The sequence below is a fragment of the Plectrocnemia conspersa genome, unplaced genomic scaffold (assembly GCF_051122295.1).
Source record: "Plectrocnemia conspersa isolate PC_06_02 unplaced genomic scaffold, ASM5112229v1 ptg000009l, whole genome shotgun sequence".
Classification (NCBI taxonomy): Eukaryota; Metazoa; Arthropoda; class Insecta; order Trichoptera; family Polycentropodidae; genus Plectrocnemia; species Plectrocnemia conspersa.
Genome location: NW_028277173.1, coordinates 6,607,180 through 6,629,042, shown reverse-complemented (window position 1 = coordinate 6,629,042; position 21,863 = coordinate 6,607,180). Strand labels below are relative to the sequence as shown.

General features: G+C 32.5%; 3 protein-coding genes and 1 long non-coding RNA gene across 10 annotated transcripts; 2 read left to right on the top strand and 2 right to left on the bottom strand.

Moving 5' to 3' along the window:
* Positions 1 to 9,026, bottom strand: LOC148231745 (uncharacterized). Its single transcript, XM_088191590.1, has 17 exons — positions 8,879 to 9,026; positions 8,634 to 8,798; positions 8,256 to 8,476; positions 7,981 to 8,173; positions 7,701 to 7,912; positions 6,770 to 7,490; positions 6,521 to 6,698; positions 5,798 to 5,924; positions 5,678 to 5,737; positions 5,300 to 5,487; positions 5,089 to 5,226; positions 4,898 to 5,023; positions 3,291 to 3,504; positions 1,823 to 2,733; positions 1,589 to 1,749; positions 1,148 to 1,249; positions 1 to 1,078 (listed from the first exon to the last, which is right to left on the bottom strand). Exons 1-17 carry the CDS (start codon positions 8,916 to 8,918, stop codon positions 939 to 941), a joined length of 3,897 nt encoding a protein of 1,298 aa, XP_088047716.1. The 5' UTR covers positions 8,919 to 9,026; the 3' UTR covers positions 1 to 938.
* A 665-nt stretch (positions 9,027 to 9,691) lies between these two features.
* LOC148231743 (protein phosphatase 1 regulatory subunit 42-like) lies at positions 9,692 to 13,962 on the bottom strand. 2 transcript variants are annotated; one of them, XM_088191876.1, is made up of 7 exons: positions 13,766 to 13,962; positions 10,994 to 11,155; positions 10,616 to 10,921; positions 10,313 to 10,547; positions 10,129 to 10,244; positions 9,953 to 10,064; positions 9,692 to 9,879 (listed from the first exon to the last, which is right to left on the bottom strand). In XM_088191876.1, the coding sequence occupies exons 2-7, from the start codon at positions 11,135 to 11,137 to the stop codon at positions 9,737 to 9,739; spliced, it is 1,056 nt and encodes a 351-aa protein (XP_088048002.1). In that variant the 5' UTR covers positions 11,138 to 11,155; positions 13,766 to 13,962; the 3' UTR covers positions 9,692 to 9,736. The 2 variants fall into 2 exon arrangements, with proteins under 2 accessions (XP_088048002.1, XP_088048001.1); XM_088191875.1 differs by having other exon boundaries at positions 9,953 to 10,067; positions 13,766 to 13,951.
* LOC148231744 (uncharacterized) lies at positions 11,467 to 13,659 on the top strand. The gene is made up of 2 exons (XR_015810620.1): positions 11,467 to 11,560; positions 11,633 to 13,659. It is a non-coding gene; the product is annotated as an uncharacterized LOC148231744 (long non-coding RNA).
* A 1,418-nt stretch (positions 13,963 to 15,380) lies between the features above and the next one.
* LOC148231742 (uncharacterized) lies at positions 15,381 to 20,036 on the top strand. Of its 6 annotated transcripts, none has more exons than XM_088192391.1 (8): positions 15,381 to 15,567; positions 15,640 to 15,831; positions 15,897 to 15,971; positions 16,042 to 16,289; positions 16,541 to 16,782; positions 18,365 to 19,285; positions 19,387 to 19,648; positions 19,715 to 20,036. In XM_088192391.1, exons 1-8 carry the CDS (start codon positions 15,436 to 15,438, stop codon positions 19,833 to 19,835), a joined length of 2,193 nt encoding a protein of 730 aa, XP_088048517.1. In that variant the 5' UTR covers positions 15,381 to 15,435; the 3' UTR covers positions 19,836 to 20,036. The 6 variants fall into 6 exon arrangements, with proteins under 6 accessions (XP_088048517.1, XP_088048516.1, XP_088048519.1 ...); XM_088192390.1 differs by having other exon boundaries at positions 19,369 to 19,648; XM_088192393.1 differs by lacking the exons at positions 15,381 to 15,567; positions 15,640 to 15,831; positions 15,897 to 15,971 and adding an exon at positions 16,402 to 16,467 and having other exon boundaries at positions 16,148 to 16,289; positions 19,369 to 19,648.
* Positions 20,037 to 21,863: the final 1,827 nt, after the last annotated feature.

Genomic DNA, 21,863 nt, shown 5'->3' with positions numbered 1-21,863 from the left:
TTTTTTTATTGCTTAAATATTTTTATTAAATCGAGATTGATTATAATTTAGCTACAAATTGAAGATATTATAGTTAGATAGTATTCTAATAAAGCCGTTTTGTTTTGCAATTTGTATGTGATGGAGAGGATTGCAAACTTGAGAGGAAAACTCTGTAAACGCGCCTAATGTAAAATGGACGTAATTTTCGGAATTTCAATAACGTATGATTTTTTTCCTAAACACGATTCGCTATCAATTAACTAAATCAATTATATTGAATATTAATATTATATAAAGCATTAATAAATTCCATTAAACAAATACATCACAGATACATAAAATAAGTTAAATTCTGAACATAAATTCAATGGACATTTTTCTGAGGACTCGGCGGTAAAAACATGTTAATTGAGATTTTGTCTGAAATTAATTTAAATATATAGATGTACCGATAGATATTGTTGTTACAAAATGTCAAACGATACTTTCTATATACCATCTAAAACAAGACTAATCCAAAGTTAACGTGTTCGTTCCGTTTTTAGTTGAGAATAATCAACGTCGTGGACGGGACAGTTACAAAATCCTTCACCGATCTAAAATATGTATAGATAAAAATAAATAAATGATACATTTTAATTTGTAGTTTAATGGAAGGAGTTGATTGCACAAACTAATGCATTCTGAATAAACATGTGCATATGATATATCACAGAGAATGAATAGTTTTTAATATACGTAAACCAAACATTTTTTTTTTGGCAATCGAAGATTATAAGAATCTCTATTACGGTCAGACATTGTTTAACGGTACCCTGTACTTTTCTGGCATACTCTTTTATTACCTAATCGAAATTTGCTCACTTCCCGTTAATCAAAATCTGACCCATGTACGATAATCGAGTTACAAAATACGATCAGGAACAAAATCTATCGTATACAAACTAATGATGTTACTAGTGTTTATTTTTTGATGTACGTGGATTCATCATGCACGAGTCGCTTCCGTTGCCCGATAAATGCAGCCTCCAGCTATCGTCGTCTCCGAGAATGTTGCTATGGCACAATGGACACTTCCAGAAGTTTTCCGTTGATTCTATGTAAATTTAATGAATGTTTTGATATATACATAAATCTATTATATTTATATACACAGATTAGATACCTATGCAATCATTATCGGCGAGATGTCGTTGATAGTTTTCAACCTCAATTGCCTCCATGCATTTGCTGCATTGTTTATATTCACTATTATGTGGACAATCCTCTGAAACAGTTCAACAAAAGATTTTAATTTATAGTATACTTCTTAACATTTGTTCTAACTATAACTACTTTAGGATGACAAAGCAAACGGTTTTGTTAAAACACTTATGTTTTGGCGTCTGATTGTGATCGGACACTTGTGTTTTTTTCGTATGCCAACAAAACCTTGTCATGCGTCGTATTTATTGTAGCTTATTTTCTGAACAGTTTTGACCAAAAGCATTTATTTTTGTATTAGGTTATCTCATTAGTCTTTGCGTGAATTGATGAAGGATATGATGTAACTATAAACATAATACAAACGAAGCCGGGTACGAAATCTAGTTATTTATAAACTTACCTATTAAATGTTGATTCAGCACTCTGATTTCTAAAGGTGCTCTGCAGGCCATGCAACGGCACAGCAACGGACAAATCTTCCAATAATGTGCATCAAGTGCATTTTCGACTACTTTGGTCAAGCAGAACGGACATTGACTATCATCATTACCATTTTCTTTTCTATAAAATAAATGAGAATTAGTTTAGATGAAAAACTATAATTTTGTATAGTGATATACAAGTACTATAATACCTGTCACAAATTTCAGGCGTACTAGTACCGCTATTGTAATTCTCTTTAATATTTTCACCCATATACTTCAAATCGTCTCTGCTTCCTTTGCTATACTCGTATAGATCAACCTGACTATCATCAAAGCTATCGAAGTTATTATCGTTGAAACAAGTTGGGACATTAGAACCAGATTTGCTCCTGAATATAGTACTCTTAACATTTTTATTCTTCTTCAAAGTTCCATTTGGAGTGTCATAAGATCCATTGTAACAATTAGTCTTGATTGTATCCGACGATGTCTTCTTATCGATCTGCATCTGCTTGACTCCGTTCTCGATAGCTGGCACATTCTCACCATCGCTATAACTCGTCTTATTATCAAAAACGATACTCGAATGTAAGTTCCTAGCAACTATACTGCTCTTATGGTTGCCAAAGTTTGTCGATGTCAAATTATGAGCGGAATTAACTACTTTCTTATCGTAAGACATGATGTCTTGTTTCACGCACTCTTCCGGTATATCGTTTCCGTGATTCTTGTTTGAGTCTATTTGCGCGCAATAGTTGCTTTGAATGCTGTTTTGCCAGTTCTTTTCCAGAACGTAATTTCGAGGGTTTTGAACCATCTTGTTTATCTTCGGCTGGTGTTTTGGACTCACGGCGCTATCGAGACGTAGTTTATTATAACCTGGATATTCAGTATCACCTTTTACTCCATTGAAGCCCACGTTTGTGTTGTATTTTTTAGACATTTGTCGCTTCATGCTACTTTTGGGTTGATATAAAGAACTAGTCATCGAACTGCCCATGGATGAAGACATCGATTGAGTCATTTGAGAAATGCTCATCGATTCAAGCATTAAACTTTGAGGTTCATTTTCAAACTGCTGTTGATTAGACTGACTTACTCCCATTGCTTTTTCTTGTTTCTGTAACATTAAAACAATATATGAAATCTTATTTTAAAAGGTTTGGGTCACTTCTTTACAATATTAGTAGTTGTATGCTTCATTTTATTTATTATAATCTAAGCAAAATATTTTCAGCATGTCTTCTGATATAATATAATACAAACGAATTTAAGCTCTACAAAATTGAGCCAAAGTGATTCACTAAAACCAACCATGAAACACAGATTAATAAACTACGCCTTATTTAACTAAATATCAGGTTGTTCCATAAGTCTTTGCGTTTTATAAGATGTGGGTTAAATGAGTTAAAAATTAAAAAGTGTAATACTTTTACTAAATTATATATTCTCCATCTTATTCTACAATTAATCTCCACATGTTAATGATTCGAAAAATAATGTGTTTTTAGAATCAGATATAAAAAAAATATGAAAACAAATCATTTAGGTAATTATAAAAATCTGAATAGTTAAAACGAATAAAATAACTCTTAGATACCATAGAAGAAATGCTGTTGAAATATTAGAAGAGATGACAAACGTTGGCTACAACTAGTATTATAATATTTTACTTACTCTACGATCGATTCTATCAAATCCTTCAAAGAGATGGCGATATATTAGATTACGTCTAGTGACTGGATCATCTGGTGGTAATTGTCCACGGACTAATCTAGGTGCTTTTTCATATGCTGCCATTAAGAGGCGTTCGGCTGCTCGGCGGACAGCTCCTTGTCCGTGCGTTAGACCACCAGCTCCCAATTCAGCCACAGCACGTGTTTTTAAACCACTGTAAATATGAATCATGTTACGTTTATTGTGTCAATCATCTCTGAGAGAAATTAATATCACTTCATAAAAGACAGATAATATATCGGTTCAGATAATTTTGTCAAGAAAAAATTAACTTGTGCTCTAAAATTGGCAGTGGTACTAAGATGAGGTTTCATTTTGTAATGTTTTAAAAGCTTGTTAGCAAAAAAGTTTCTTGACATATTAAAAATGCAATCTTAAATGAAGATTTACTTTGATTGCATCAGTTCAGAATTTTCAAGAATTTAAAAACCCTGAAGACACTAACAAAAATTCATTATGCTACTGATATTTTAAATGGTATTTATAATAAAGAAGGATAAATAAAAGGGACAGATACACAGGTCTGCAAAAAACTGTTTTAGTTTTGTTAACTGATTTTTATGTAATTTTTAGTATTTTTATGTAATTTAACGTGGAAGGTTATTTCATAAAAAGATAATAAAAAAATGACACGAAATGCAATTTTAAGACATTTATGTTATAAATATTGACACTTAATATATGTATGTACAATATACCAGAAATACGCTCAGATGGAAAGGAAAATGTGTGAGGGATGGGGAAACAGACAGGCGCTAACAGGCTAGTGAACTGTTTTAAACTTGCTTTAACTAGTTTTATTGTTTTAATTATGCTAGTTTCAACTAGTTCGGGGGCAAATGCTTTTGATTCTGATTTGTACTCACTTTTTAATTGTTAACACACCTAAAATAATTATTTAATATACCATAAATATCTATATATTGTACATAAAAACCGTTCCACTGTACATTTTATTCTACGAAATATCAAAATTAGAAGTATGATTTGTGAAGAAACTGTGTGATCGATTTTTTTTCATTATTTAAATCACTATTTACATTCAAGATTTTTTTTACATCACAGGCCTGTGTTATTGATAACCTAACAAACAGAATGTTTTGTGATGAACATCCAACTGTTGTTTCAGAGTTTGGATTAAATAATATTTTTTTGGAAATATCATGTATTTAAAATGACCCAAAAAGTAGATGCATTTATGTGGTAAAAAGGTTTCCAATGAAAATACATAAGTAAAGTAACGATTATCATTTAAACAATAAAGGGCAGGAAAATTAACTTACATTTTTCACAATCTAGATTTTTTAATTAAAAAAAAATAGGAAAATATCAAAAAATAAAACTGATCAAAGCAATGATTCAAAAGTAGGAATAATTTGATCAGAATCTGTGTTATAAGCACTATACATATATTTATTCAGATAATTGTCCATTAGTTATAATTTTATTAAGTTCTTCCATTATCCTACTATACACATCTAAATTTTCAAAGAATATTTCCCAATATACGGTTTTTAATGGAATACATTTAATATAATATAATTTACCTATTTTTATCAATTCCATGATTCAACAGTAGTTGTTCTACCATCAATAATCTTGAAAGTGCTAAACGAGGAGCTGTTCCTGCCGTCAAAGGCCTCACCAAGTATGCAGGAATTAAATTGAGACTTCTGAAAAAATATTAGCATAGTTAGCTAGTATATTTGATGATTCGTATAAACTATTTTTTACATACCTAACGGGTGGACTATCAGCCATCGTCAACAAAGTATGCATAGCTAGCGAGTGTATACGAGGAGCCGGATCACCAGCACGAACCAACAGTTCCGGAACTAACCTTTCGATGCTGCGACTAACTTCTGCTGTATTTACCCTAAATAAATTAACTATCATATTGGAATTATACGTAATATAAGTATATCAGTTATATTGAATAATAATCAGACCTTCCAGTTATAAACTCTGTGAAGAATATTCTGGTCAATTCGGCTGCTAAGCTATAAACTGAAAACACAGGATCTCGCAAAGCTCTGTGTAGCAACAGAGCTACTGCACGAGCAGCTTTATTCGGAGATAGAGCAGCAGCTCCAGGAACGCCTCCCATCTGTTTAGAATCGAAAGAACGCAATTGATTCTGTATAAAAAAACAAAATGAATGTTAAATAATATATAGCACCCAAAACACATATATTGACAGCAAATTTGTGTAGAAAAATAGATGCCAAGCGCTGAATGAGCAAAAGAAACAAGTCGTGATTTAAGAATATCCATAAATTGGTCAATCAATAAAATATCTAAACACACGCATATTACTTAAAACATACCTTAAGACATTGCAATCCATCTTCCTTTTCAGCAAAGTGTTTTGAATAGAATTTTTCCACCTAAAATAAGTTTTACATATTATAATAATTATTTAATTAATTGGCTATCAATTCAATTACCAATTCTTCTCCAAATATGAGTATAGGTAGAGCGGCTTGTTTTCTGTCCTTTTCACCTAGTTTTGAACGCCTTTGTTGTTCGGCTTGATCCATTTGATAACTTCTCAAATATTCGTTAGTATGAGAACTATAAATATCAAAATTTTTAATGTAATATAGTCGTGTTATTTCCAAGTTACATGCCTGTAATAAATTTACTTAAGGCATATTTAATCCTTTGGTTTCTGAAATTTGATATAATGGCTTCTGCTCATTATAAGAAATTAATTGAATATATTTTAATGGGCTGCACAGGAGCGGTATATATTACCATAGTTTTATGTAATATTTAGATAGTAAACCTAAAAATGCTTCGCAACCAAAGAGTTGAATATTCAGCAAATATTTTCCTACAATCCAAATTTACCACTTCGATATTTAACAACTCAGACAAAATTTAATCTAAGATTAAAAACTAACTTGAGGTTTTTGTAATTTCAAGAAAAATTATGTAAATATTTTTTGTGCAATTTTTAATTTTAAACTTTATATTTATAATAGCTTAATTTTATTAAAGGCATTTCTACATAAATACCATATACCTTTTACAAATAAGATTTTTTGTACAAATTTCTATGATGGCGCCCATTAAAAGCGGCGTCTATTGCGGGGCTCTGCTTTTAAAATAGCAGCAACTATGATATAATATATATAAAGTTTATGCAAGTGTTGTTTAATGCTTACTGTCTTAACGTAGGGACTAAACGTTCTTCATAAGCTTCGTAACTTGAACGATGATGAGCTGGAGGCGGAGGTCCCGCACTTCTATTGCGTCTTTTCACAACTGCTGTTGCAGTATTAGCAACGTTTACCATTTTTTGCTGTCCACTTGAACGCGAAGAAGCCGCTGGAGAACTTTGACCTTAAAGTTTTTTTGTTTATTTACTTACATTATAATTAAATATTTAATTATAATTTATGTATATTTACTACCATTGCGTGCCATTTCATTGTTATATTGCAAATTCGTAGGACTGACGCTGTTCACCGGACTGTTGAAGTAACTGTTCTCGGCTCCCGACAATCTGTTGGGATTGTGATCGTTTTTCATTTTTCCGTTAAAGCTTTCACTCGGATGAATGTTCTTCTTATTAATCTGATCGAAATTCTCGTTCAACATATCGGTGGAGAGCGACAGTTGATCTTCGAAATATATCTTATTATTCTTTTCAATAGTGTTAAAGTTAGTCGGAGTAGTTGTAGTCGTATGCTCGTCTATACTCTCACGACTCTTTGAAATGTTACTTTGTATCAAATATTGTTGATTAGCCGACATGATCTCCATATAAGAGTTGTCGTTAAGATACGGTGAGATTGTACGGGAAGCTTCCGATGCAACTTCAACATTGGCACAGTTGATTTGTTCATAAGACTTCTTTTTGTTGAACTGTTCTTCGTAAAATATGACATTATCTGATAAGACCTCGCCGTTTGGAAGGCGTTTCTCTATTAAATTATCATGAATCGGTTGAGTAGCAGGAGATTTCAGTTTGCCTTGATCGATTTTTTGGCAGGTGTCTTGATTCGACGATAGTGGTTGCATTACTGTAGGAGGCGACGGTGAGTCGCGGCTCAAATGTGCCGTTGATAGAATCAACATTTCTGTTGAGAATTGCTTTTCCTCGCCTTTGTATTCATCATTTCTCGAATCAAACTAAAATTAATTTTATAAAAATGATTAAACATTGATAAAAACAATTAAAAGAGCTTTGCAAATTAGTTATTTTACTACTCTCTACGTCCATGAAGTTTATACTAAATCATGTTTTTAATAACACTAATATCACCATTTTGTTCCTAAACTTAGAGACATACCAAATGTGACCAAATGTTTCTAGTATTAATATAAGCAATTAATACATACCCCATTCATTTCTAATAAAATATCAAGATTGACAACTTCGGTGAGCCTAGCTCGAGCGATTGTTATGGCGTCCCTACGCCTAGTGGCACGTTCGTATTGCTCGGCTGCTGCAGCAATACGCTTCTGTAATTGCCAACTCCCGATCACACGACCTCCGGAGCCGAGAATATCACAAGCCACTTTCAGCTTTCGAGCGTATTCAAACCGTTCAGCTAAAATGCAAACAATCATTTACAAATCTTTCGTATATTCTCATATACAATTCTAAAAAATACGATACCAATAATAGCAGACTGTTTCTTAACTTCAATCTGTCTCATTACATCGGCAATCTCGTTATCGACGTACATTATGAACGATAGATCGTCGTATGGAGAATAGGCATCGACGTCGTTAATTAAATGTGATTCATCAAGACCATTTTTATCAGTTTCTAATTCAACGCCAAAAACATTGACTCCCATCAAAGCAACCTATTATAATTATTATAATATATAACAATTGATTGATTACAATAAACTTGTAATTAATATTCATATGAAATGAAATTCTCACCTGATTAAAAGAGTTTTTATCATTTTGATGAGGTTCGGATAGTCGTAGACGGAGATACGCAGCCGGACGTGGGGGCACAGATGCAGTTCGCAATTCTCTGGCTCCCCCTTCTCCCTCGGATAAGCCAACCCAACCGACGGCTTCATATTGTGGACTGCTTGGCGTACGAGCTACTCCTTCACCACCGGTTGAATCGTGGACCAGAAGCTCAATGCGTTTTGCTGAATAGAATTTATATAAATATTTAATCTGCTTGTCTATTTAACAACATAGATATACCATAGCAATTATTGACAATATCATAATTATCATACTGGTAATAAAATATCAATAAAAAGTATATCTCCGTTTCTCATTTATAATAATTCAGATACATACGTATAAGATAATGATGAGCAAGGAGTTGCACCCTAGTGATAGCAACTCTGCTCGCCAGCTGTAATACCAAATCGTGAGGAGCACGCGCTCCCGGAGCAGAACGCCACCCTCGGCTGGCTGGACCTGCCCATCCCAGCTCGCTAGCTGGATGATCTGCTACCTCACCTATTATTTCAACCATAAACATTACATATGTTCATTTAAAAATGTCTCATATTCCACTTCTGATCCTAAACATTACTTACTAGTCGCATATATGACATGAAATCCTATTCTATGTGGCATTATTTCAGCGTTAAATCATCACAATTGCACAAAATATACTTTGAATACAATATCCATCTTAGAAATTGTTGATTTGACCTTGAAACATTACATAATAAAGTATTGTTTTATGATGTTATATGTATGTATTGATTATAATCTAATTATACACAATTTTAATAATAGTGTATTGAGAATTGTATAACCTAATATAACCTCAAACGTATATCAGTATTACATTCATGTTAAATTGTAGCCGTATTTATTTATTAATATAATATTATCATTGACATTTATATTAATATAAAATATATATTCAATGTTGTGTATTAACAAATTATTGAACAATCGATTTACTAAGCATGTTATGCATAATCATGAAAATATTTAAGGCAATTCTGATTATATGATATATTATTTACACATACGGGTTATTATAAATAGCTCTTATTTACTGAAATAGGTAAAATAAACAACCACAAGGGAACGGTCACTGTCAACTAGAGCCTTAAATGGAAAACTGCAGGGAAAAAGGAAAATTCTACGATGCTTTCACGCAAAATTGGATCTTTTGTTCATTTAGTTAAAGGCTATTTTCGCTCGCTCGTAAAACAACCCCTACAAGATCAATTGTGCTCGAAATGCAATTTTCATCTTTAAGTCCATTGACATAAGGCACATTTTTGCTTATAGTATTCCAACCCTTATGTATCTAAATAAATCAAACCAACTCTATCGAGTGTGATAAAAATACACTGTAAATACATTTTCTGGTAAAATAAATGAAACTAAACTCACTGAATAATATATTTATTACATCACACATTACATAATAATCATTATATCCAATCTGAATAGTTCATTTTAAAGAAATCGTCAAATGAAGCCTTCATTCTGTCTTCGGCCCCTTTACCTTTTTTACAAGTTTTATTTCTCCAAAAGCATCTTGGTACACTGTTACCAGAGGCCTCCTTTAATCTCTCTATTATAGAAATAATAAAATTTATCAATTATAATTTAAATATCTATTGTAAAAACATTAATAAATAACTTACGTTTATTAGCTTGAAATTGCAATTGTTCGTCAATTCGTTGAGCTTCCAACATTGATAATTGCTTATCAGGTGAATAATGTGCCATTTCAGCCATTGAAACCTTATTTTGACTCTTCTATAAATTGTAATAATTAGAATATCATTTATGTTGTAAATATATGTAATATATTATATACCTCTTCATGGACCTTTTTTTCTGTTGTCGTACCATTTTTCAACATTCTTTGTTTGATATCAAAATGTTTTAAGAATATTCTTGTTTCATTCGATACCGGCTGTCCATCTATTGTATCTGAAATGTTATTCGAGATATTAATAATTTGAAAGCTTATATTATATGCATATATATTAATCACTTACCAATTTTACCACAAGAAGCGATGATTTTCTCCTTGTATCTATGATTTTTGCACATAGGATTTCCTTTAAAATCCAATTCTTTAACATTATACAACATTTGCATTGCTTCTGATATTTTGTTATGATCTTGAAAGTTATTGTTTCTTGCAATTAATATTTTCAGACATTTCAATGGAGCTATTTCCTTCAATTCCATTAATTTGTTATTAGAAATGTTCAACACTTCCAGACGATCCTAAATTACATTTAATAATATAATGAATTAATATATATAATAAATTAATAAGTATGTAACTATTTTACCCCCAGTGCTGAAATACACCTCGGATCAAAGCATACAACTTCTCCATAATCCAACAGTTGCTTTTCTACATGCAACTCTTTCAGATTAATTAAACTTTCCAATTTTTCTATAACACTAATCTGATTACTTCCCAAGTACAATTTTTTTAGATTAATCAAGCTGCTTAGATTTTCAATCTGCCTGATTTTGTTCCATTGCAAATATAAATGAGTCAGATTCTTCAACGAATTCAAATGATCGATTTTGGTTATTGCATTATTGTGCAAATATAGCACAACGACGTTTTCATGTTCTAGTTTCTTCGGCTGTAAATAAAATGAACTGAAATTATGTATTACAAGTATATTGTATATTAATTTTATATAAAATATTTGTACAATTTCCCGTAAATATTTATTATTGTGATAAACGTGTGTTATCAAAGGTTTTTTCTTTGAATTTACATGTAACGATGATGATTCTGTGTTATGAGTCATTTTTTGTAATATTTTATGAATGCTTAGAAACCAAACAAACTCCATATTGATTAAACATTTCTCCTTAGATCAGCGGTTTCCAACCTGGGAGGCGCGCCTCCCAGGGGAGGCGCGGACTATTGCCAGGGGAGGCGCCAACATTTTTTAATGAATTATTTTTTATTCCATAATATATACAAATTAATAAAACTTGATATATTAACGTAACAGTGAAAATTCAGTGCATGAATGTTCATTTTTTTACAGTTACATATATTTAATTCCTATTAAAAAAAATATCTGGAGCGGAGAAATTTAAAAATGGCGCGTTTGCAAACGCTCTGTTTCGGTAATACACAAAACGACCGCTAGTTGCATAAAACAATAACCTCAAATTTAAATGTTACTCGTGTCAACTGAAGCGTGTCGGCAGGGCGTGATATTGTTTTTTTTAATTGTTTCTGACGTGATTTCTTCTTGAAAATAATCGTTAGTATATTTTAAACTTCATTTTTTTTTATCATCATTGATTTTAATTTATATCAATAACATATTTTTTAGACGAATGGATAAATTTTTGAGTGGTTACAAGAGAAAAGTCAACAATAATGAAGATACTGATGCTGATACTAGTGGGAATAAAATCAAAAAAGTACAAGGAAGTAAAGCTCCCAAGAAAAGACAATACAGTTCATCCTATTTATCATTAGGATTCACTAGTGTCATTATAGATGGCTTGGAAAAACCAATGTGTTTGTTGTGTTCGAAAGTTTTGGCTTCAGATAGTATGAGACCAGTCAAATTAAAACGGCACCATGAAACTCTACATTCTGAATACGTTAATAAGTCCATAGAATATTTTGAAAGAAAATTGGATGAGCTTAATAATCAAAAGCAAACGTTCAAAAATATTCTTTCTGTATCACCAAATGCATTATTGGCTTCGTACCATGTCTCTTACCGAATCGCAAAATGTAAGAAACCACATACAATAGGAGAAACTCTAATTTTACCAGCAGCTATTGATATGGTTCGAATAATGTTCGGCGAATCATATGCAAAACAGTTGCAACAAATTCCGCTTGCTGATAATACAGTCGGAAGAAGAATCAATGATATATCTGAAGATATTTGCGATCAATTAGTTTCTCGGCTGCGTACTTGGAAATTCGCCATACAAGTAGATGACGCAACTGATATAGCTAAAGATGCCCATTTAATTGCATATGTTCGATATGTTGTGGAAAATAATATATTAGAAGATATATTATTTTGCAAACCCATTCCTGGAAAGACCACATCCATTGAAATTTTTAATATAATGGACAGTTTTTTTAAAGAAAACGACATAACGTGGAGTAATTGTATTGGACTGTGTACTGACGGAGCTCACTCAATGTCCGGACACAAAGCAGGTCTTCAAGCATTAGTTAAAAAGAAAGCACCACATGCTATCTGGACGCACTGTATGCTTCACAGAGCAGCTCTAGTGTCAAAAAATATGAGCGTGGAACTTAACAACATTTTTACAAAAATTATAAAAATTATAAACTACATTAAGAACAGTCCTTTGAGATCTAGGCTGTTTGCAAAGTTGTGTGTAGATATGGAAGCTAATTATACCTCACTTCTGTATTATTGTGAAGTTCGCTGGCTATCTCGTGCAAAAGCGATTCAAAGGGTATTTGAACTCAAAGAAGAAATAGCAGCCTTTCTCGAAGAAAATCACCACGAAGAGGCACATTTGTGGACGAACGATAATTTCCTTGTTAAACTTGCCTATTTAGTTGAAATTTTTGAAAAATTGAGCAGTTTGAATAAATCAATGCAGGGATCACAAATGCATCCACTTGTTCAAAAAGACAAAGTAAAAGCTTTCATTAAAAAGTTGAAGTTATGGAAGTCAAATTTACAAAAGAATGAGTTGGACATGTTTTCACTGTCAAAAGATTTCTGGGCCACAGTCAATATTGAAACAAGCAAGAATCTTTTTATTGAACACTTGGATGGTCTAGTGCTGCATTTTTCAAATTATTTTAAAGACCTTGATTTCTCAAAGTTTTTGTGGGTACAGAATCCATTTATCGACGATGAAAACCACAAATTTGAGCTGACAACCATTGAAAAGGAAAAACTTATAGAATTATCATGCGATAGCCTACTAAAACAAAAGTTTCAAAATGAAACCTTAATTCAATTTTGGATGAATCTTAAAGGAGAGTATGAATCTTTGTATTGCAAAGCAATGCAAGTGCTTCTACCGTTTGTAACGTCGTATTTATGCGAAACGGGCTTTTCGGCACTGGCTGCAATGAAAACTAAATATCGCAACAGGTTAGTAGTCGAAAAAGAGATACGAGTGGCACTCTCCACATTGCCCCCAAGATTTGATAAGCTTTGTGCTAATAAACAACAACAACCGTCGCATTAAATTTTTATGCGATAGATGTAGTTGGTTTAATTGTTTAAAAAAACTTATATATAAAAATAAATATACACGTATGTGTATGTTATAACTAAACCTTGTTATTATTCTGTTAATTGTGGTTTTCAGTTTATTTTTGTAATAAAGTTTTTATTATTTAAAACGTGTCTATATTATTTAATCTATTAAAAAAATAAAAGGTAAGGGAGGCGCGAAAAATTTTTTTTTTTTTGGGGAGGCGTAGTAACAAAAAGGTTGGAAACCGCTGCCTTAGATTCACTTTACATGTATAATTTTATATTCATTGTACAGCATTGATAGACATTTGCATTTAATATTTTGGTCACGTTTAATGTTTTTAAAAAGAAAAAGTAAAATACATAAAATATATTTTTTTAATTCCTAGCTTTTTAATTCATGGATAGTAATGTGGCGGTTCTCAGTGTTGACACACCACCGCTCAACTTGTGAAGCGGGTGTTTTTTAAATTAATTTTTATTTGTTAAAATATATATTCCTTTCTTTTTTCACACTCATCATATAACAACGGTCTAACACCCCAGGTCCTCGTCAGCTCTCTAAAAAAGGTCGTTTAATTACGTAGCCCCAAGAACCACATGTGCTAAAGGGAATTTGTTTGAATAAATTTCATTCAGATAATAAAATTTAAAACTATTTTAAACATTTTTTTTAATGAAATCTTAATTCAATATTATTATTCTGGTTTACCTCGAATACGGCTAACATAATTTTTATGATCAAAGGAATATTAAATGTTTTTAAAAAAATATCAACAGCCGAGGCAAACCAGCAGCGACTCGTGCATCAGAGTCGTCGTCCAATATGCATAGCGACTGATTGTGAAGCTGCGTTCCTGCCGTCAGTAGCGTAATTTCTATGCCGCAGGGGCAGGCTGTGCATGCGGGCCCTTGGGATCGGGCCCCCCCTAAAATGGTCGCATAATATGTACCTATATAGTAACAACTCAAAACAACCCATTCATACAAAATGAAGAAATTAAATACAGTCTTGCGTCAAGTCTTACATCATACATCCCCCGAAGAGCTAGCTTGTTATGTATTTTTAATGTTTATACATATCCAGAAATTCAAAACACTTTATGGCCTGAATCCGGTGAATCGTCGACTTCTAGCCGTTTTATGATATTTTATGTTAAAACCCATTTCTATTCGCTTCAAGGCGTAATAGGCTTAATCCCTTTTTGGCAATTTCCTGTTTTAAAATATCAGAATCAGAATTTTCAAGCACTAACACGTAATTTCACACAAAACAAGCAACTAAAGGTATTCGATCTAAATGTTCATAGAATTCGTACCAAATATTTGTAACTTTTACATATAAAACTATGTATGTATTTAAGTGTTCGACCGTGCTTTATATTCGTATGATCTTGGCTAATTTTATTTGCAATAGCTAAAGTTTAGTTATGTACGTAATTGCAGGTGAACAGGAAGAACGCAAACTGGTTAAACATTTGATCCTTCGATCTGGATTTACTGCATTGATGCGCATCAACTTTTCACTGAACATTTTCTCTTCATATATTCCAATTTTAGATGTTTTTTTCAGTCTTCGTTGCTTCGCAAATATATTTATATTATGGTGTGAAAATAAATTATTAGGCACTACCGTTGTTACTCCAATCACTATTTTTTTAATGTCAATCCTCGATAATAGAAAATACAATACTTAAAATTGCTGACGTTTTAATTTATTTTGATAATTTATATAAAACTGTATCAAATTGTTTCAAAAATTGTATTTGTACGTAAATAAATATATTTTTATTTTTCAGACAATGAAAATATTAATTGACATTTATAGGAAATGGTCGAAGATTTCACTATTATGGCTGATTAACTTGATTTGACAGCTGAAGATTGTAGGGTAGGGATGGAGCTGGGGCCGCCGTAAAACGATGGCGGATGGCGGCCCCGTTCCGGGCCCAGGCCCCAGCCCGCCTTCAGGACCCGGTCCTGGTTCAGCGCCCGTTTCCGGACCGAGCCCGGCGCCCCCGGAGTGCCTGGAGGGCGTCGACCCGCGAGTTCAAGTAAGTCATGCAACACAATACATCAATAATTATCACTTAAAATCTTACGCAAATGCTGATACACAAACGCAGATCGAACTAGAGAGGCTCAACAACGCCACCGACGACATCAACAAGTTAGAAGTCGACTTGGATGAAGCCAGGCTTGTTTTCAGACAGCTCTTATTCGAGAGCACATTCAAAATACAATCGCTCGCTAAGAAGCTCGGAAATTGCATCGATAAATCGAGACCTTATTATGAAGCCAGATTTAAAGCTAATAAGGTGAGCGCTTGCAATTTAATTACTAAGCTAGAAAATACATATTACATTTGATTGATTATTTATAGGCATTGCAAGAAATGCGAGCTACTGCAGTGTTATATGAAAAGGCGAACAGTGCTCACTCGGCCGCCAGAGAAATGGTTCATTTTTCGCCATGGTTGTGTTATGAATACTGTTGCAAATGAATAAATAATGATTGATACATTTTAGGTCTATTTGGCAGAACAAGGATTGTGCAGGTTGTGCGAAGAAGGTAACGTCGGTGGTGCTGGAGGTGTTCCACTCGATCCCGCTTGGCAGGAAATGCTGAATCATGCCACGTCTCGAGTAAATCAAGCCGAAGCCGATAGAGCGGCGGCAGGTGCACGACATCGCATCACGGTCGATCAGCACCGAGTAGCGCTATCGGCCGCTCGTAACCTACAGCACTCTCTGAAAAGACACGTTGGAAAATCTAGGTCATTTCAACTGTTCCTCTCTCGACTTGCATGGAATATTTATGGCATGGCTAATTTATTTCTTCATCATGTATCTTTCAGTAGATTGTATCCGATTGATTTTGCTTTGTAGCTTTCCTGCACACTGATTTTATTATTTTGATGAGTGGCTTTATGTAATGCACATTATACTCTTAACGTATGTAACTTCATTTATTGAATTAACCATTGCAATTTTTTGATTTACTCATACGCTGTTGCGGTTTTTACAGGCCGTATTTTGAGGAAAAGGCTCGTTATAATGCATTGCTCGATAACCAAAAGAATAAGGTTCAAACCTTAGAAAAAGAAGTGAGCAATGCAAAATTTACATACGCTCAGGCTCTCAGGAATCTCGAAAAGATATCCGACGAGATTCACAGACACCGTAACAAGCACTCTCAAAATGCGTCTTCGGCTTCTTCCAACGAGACTTCGGTGCAAGGCTGTGTTTCCCAAAACACTCAGACGCTAGGTATGTTATATGAGGATGAATCAGATGAAAATATTATGTTTTGTTAAATAAAATAAGCATAAAATTTATTTTAAATTACGAATAACGCATAAGTGAGTCAGCGGCTCCTAACGATACTTTATTGCAAATGATGCATATGTTGAGGTTTTCATTCGACTCAAACTCATACATAATAAATTTCATATATTTAAATGTATATCTTAACCCTTTGCAATCGGAAAATTTCGCCATACAGTGCAAACCAGTCGGAAGCAATTTTAGATCATTACAAAAAAAATCGTGTTTTTTATGTTATTTTAGTATTTTTTTGAGAACTAGAAGTAGTACGTATAAATTCCACTAGATTTAAAAACAATTTTTTTATTTAACATTATTCACTTAACATCTATAAAGTTCGAGAATATAATTTGGGCGTTATGGCCGCACATATGCGGCAACACTCAATGGATCGTTTTTTTATTTTATTTCTGTAAATTCAATTTATTTATAATTTATCCCGATGATACGTATCATTATCAATAATATTTCGAAATGATCATTAAAATATTATTTGTATTTAGTGGAGAAAAAATCATAATATTGCGAATATTACGTATGCACTATTTTATTTATATTTTTTAGTTAATGCTTATAATTTCGATCAAATATTTATTTATATCAGCAGAACATATGTTTATTAATGATATTTGAATATCATTCGTTTTTAGTAAAAAATACGTATAATAGATGTATATTACTTACACAATCTAAACCCCTTTTGTGTCATTATCCACAAAAAAAAAATTATAATAAAATGTTGAGAGTCACTAATTTTTTTGTCAAAGCAACATTTACTCTAATACATACATTAATAAAATAATCATAAGTTGATAAAAGTGAGACATAAATATAAAATTTAGAATAAAAAGTTGAGAACCACTGAATATACTTTGTCAATGAATCAAAATATACTCTTGTAGGTTTTTATTAGCTACTTGTGGTATAAAATGTTTGTTTATAAATTTTATATTATTTATAATTACGTGACAATGTTTTATTATTTCAAAAATTGTCCATAGTTTTTTAGAGAAGTTAACGGGTTGTGCCATAAGACCAAATTATCAGCTGTTTGGCTCGCGTTCTAAAAAGGTCTGTCTTGGTTCGTCTTCTGCTGTGTTGGATGATCCTTATCCATTTTGCTTCAGTTTGAGAATAGTTTATTTCATTTAATTCAGGAAGACGTTTAAGTTTATTGCTCTGTTTCGCAAGCTGCTCCAATTCTTGGTCGCGCTTGATTAATAGATCCGCATGTAGGCGACCGGTCGATTAGATATGAGAGACTGTTTTATCGCTTGTTTCAAGAGTATTATAATTATGACGACTTAAAATATCAGTTGTAAATTGGGCATTGATAAAATAAACACCATTCGTTGAAAGATAAACACATCCATTATCATAGTAATTATTTACTTTTTGTTATTGATTAATACAAATAATATATTTTTTTATGATTAATTTAAAACTGAACATATGAAATGGCTTCCGAGCGCAACAGAAAAACGATGCATCCGATCGCAAAGGGTTAATTACAAATCTTTTTCAGATGTACCATCGAAAAGTGCCCAATTAGATGATAGTGTTCAAGACAGTACAAATCTTACGAAAGAAAATCTTACGAACGATCACAAAAGCGATAACGTCAAGGCCAAAAATGGGCAAATGTCCAAGAGCGAATCGATCAGAGAATGGATCAAGAGGAACGGGGCGACGAGTCCAATAAATGATTTTAGCGAAGATCCCGTACCGCCACCGCCGCCGCCTGCAAACGGCGAGTTGAAAAAGTTACCCGTAATTAGACCGAAGAGCCTACCGCAAGACTTCAGCGAGAAATACAGTGATATTCTGACTCCGTTTCAACCGAGTAAATCGATCACTAATCAACAAAACAATAAGGGTAGCGAAAGCACTCCTTCGACTGTAAGCAAAAACGGCCCGGAATCTGATAATTGGATAGAGATCAATCTCGAATATTCTAGTCCGGAGGAGATCAGTTTCGAGAAATGTTCAAACTTCTCTTCTTTAGATTGCTACAAGCAAATACCCTATGAAAGAATGGCAGTCGATGAAATCACTCAAGAAGATTCCGTGAGCAGAAACACTTCACCGACTGACGATAAAAAAGTTAAGAAGGTCGAGTTTGAAAAGATTCCTGTAGATAATGTATTCGTACCCAATTCGAAAGTCAGCGCCGATTCGCCAAGGAGGATCATCAGGAATAAGTTCATAGGGCAGAAGTCTCTACCGATGAACTCGTTGACATATCCAAACGATAATGAATCTGATATTAACAACCAAAACACAGGCAGCTCTTTAAAATCAAAGTTGAAGCCGGATTTGAGCAATTGGATTACGAGATCATCGGCTAAAGCCGAAGAAGATCTTCAATTCAGTCCGACGCGACGGCAGAGTTTCGACGTCATTTTGAACGATACGGGAGAAAAGATGAAAGAGATATTTAGCCAAGGTATATAAATATTAACCAACGGAAATATTTATTATTTCAATGGCATAAGTTACGGGATGTTTATTATATTAACGATTTTATAGATCGATTGTCTGTTTTAGGCTTTATGATGTTTCACATATCATCTCTGACGGAGAGACGCAATTCGGAGCCGAAGGTCCCGCAGACTGAAAAGTTGTCGCCGAATCAAAAGGTTCCGGAGAATTCAGTCGATATGTCAACAAGGGGAACCGTTAGCAAGGCGATCAGGAAAATGCCATCTCCGTTGGACAAAACTCTATCATATCTAAACGTTTGCAGCGAAAACAGTACAGCATCTAATAATTCAGACGATATCGGCTCCGACACAGACAGTTTAGCAAGGTATATTACACAAAGCCTATTCTTAAAGTTCTTGGAATTGAGTATAATATTTTTTTTATGATTCAGTGTGGAAATGCTGACTGATGATCAGATTCATTCGTTGATGTTAGACGGACAACTCGAAGCTGCATGTCAGCAAGTATTAGGAATGCCCGGAAATGGAAAATTAGAAGAGATTGTACCGTAAAATTATCCCAGAGTAACGTTATGTTATTTTGATCGCTTGTCACATATTTAAAGTATTTTTTTTATTACGTTACTATTTATTGATAGGCTTTATATGATATGTATTTTTTGTACCTGTGAAATTATGTTTCATAATAATCCAAAGGTTAATATATATTTTAAATTTAAAACAATTGATTAAAATTTGCTCTTATGATTATTGTTAATTTGTTATTTATTTATTTGACATTTTTCTTATGATTTTAAAATTTATTTACTTTAATATTGTGCATTTATCATATAGAAACGACTCGAAACATATCTGCAACTGAATACTTGTAACACTTTCAAGTGAAATATGTTATTAATATTAATTTTTAACGAATAGTTATTATAGGCCGTCTTATGCGTATAAATATAGCCAAATGTTTAAAAAATAAATTGAGGCCTTTGCAATAATATAAAAAGTAGGCCTTCACTTCTTGTTTGTGTTGGAAAAAATATCACGTTTTTAGAAGAAGTGAACTTTCAGTATTTAATTAATTAATATGTATATTTATCGCTTCACAGTTGAATTATATATAATAAAATGTTTGTACAGTTCGGGAAGCGCTAAAGTATGTTGCTTTTTATATAGTTCAAAATGTTATATATCTAACTATAAGTTCAAACAATTTTACAAAATCTTGCCATACGTAGAAAAAACAGTAGTACAAATTGATTTGTGGTGATTTTATAATTTAATATTTTACTCGATTGTTTAAACGACTATTAACATATAGCTAATTACCGATGTATAGTACTTTTGTAAATAATTTACAATTGACATTCCATAGTATCAAATTTTACTATATCTATATAGTAGTATATTATCATTAGAGATACAAAATTATTTGCCGGAAAATATGGAACGATTATCGGATCAAACAAAGTGTTATGGTACCAAAATCTAAATCGGCGTGTTAATTAAGTAATGACTATAATGAGATGGTGCTAGTAAAAATACACGGAACTGTCACGGACGATATTGTATTAGACTTTATAGCATAATCTTTTTATAGAACAACATATAAACTTTTCGATTCAGTGTGTTATGGTAAATCACGTTTATGTATATTTCGTTCACAACAAGTACAAATTAGTTTATTCTAAATATTAAAATATATATGTAGCGCTGTTTTTTGTTTTGTTTTGCAGCTATTTATTTTAAAACATAACCACAAATTTGAATGCGAAGGCTTTGATTTTAAAATGATTCGATTGTGTAACGATGAATATTTTATTCCATGTGATACGTTGATAGTATTAGATAAATTTTAATGAATTGTATTAGGTTTATCGATTTAATATATTATTATTATTATATATCAATTGTTAAGGTGAAAAATATTACACTCGCACCTATAAATATAACGTGTATATATTATACGAGATATACAGAATATTCAACTGTGATCCGTTTGATCGTGTTTGAGAGTGGTAATTTTGAAATAGCCTATACTGAAACATAAAGCAATATATACGATCACACAATCGATCTATAATGCACAATTACTATGTTAGCGGTTTGCATGCTATGATTTTTCGAAGCGAAGGAGGTCTTCGATGGCCAGTGTATTATTATTTTTATTAAACGCTTTTAAAAAAATCATGTTTTATTTTTTTTTCAATAAATGGTTTTGGTGGAGCATATATTTTTTAGGTTCTGATCGAATACTGATTACAGCAAAGAATACCTTATTATTTTTTATCTTCGAATTCATCTTGTACCTACTTTGTGACAAATACAACTGCAGACTATGATGATGATAAAAATGTAGATTGATTGCTTCAGTGAATTGATACTAACTCTCTTTTTCCGTTATTTTGTCTTCGATAATTTTTCGAGCTTTTAAATAATAAATGCATATGACAAATTTATTTATGTCTTCAAAAAGTGATGCTAGTTGCAACATGTTCATTTTCATACCAAAAATCAGTTTCCACAGTACAAATCAACCATTAAAGTTTCTAGCCCTATCATGTTGCTGAGGAATTAGGATCATTTAAA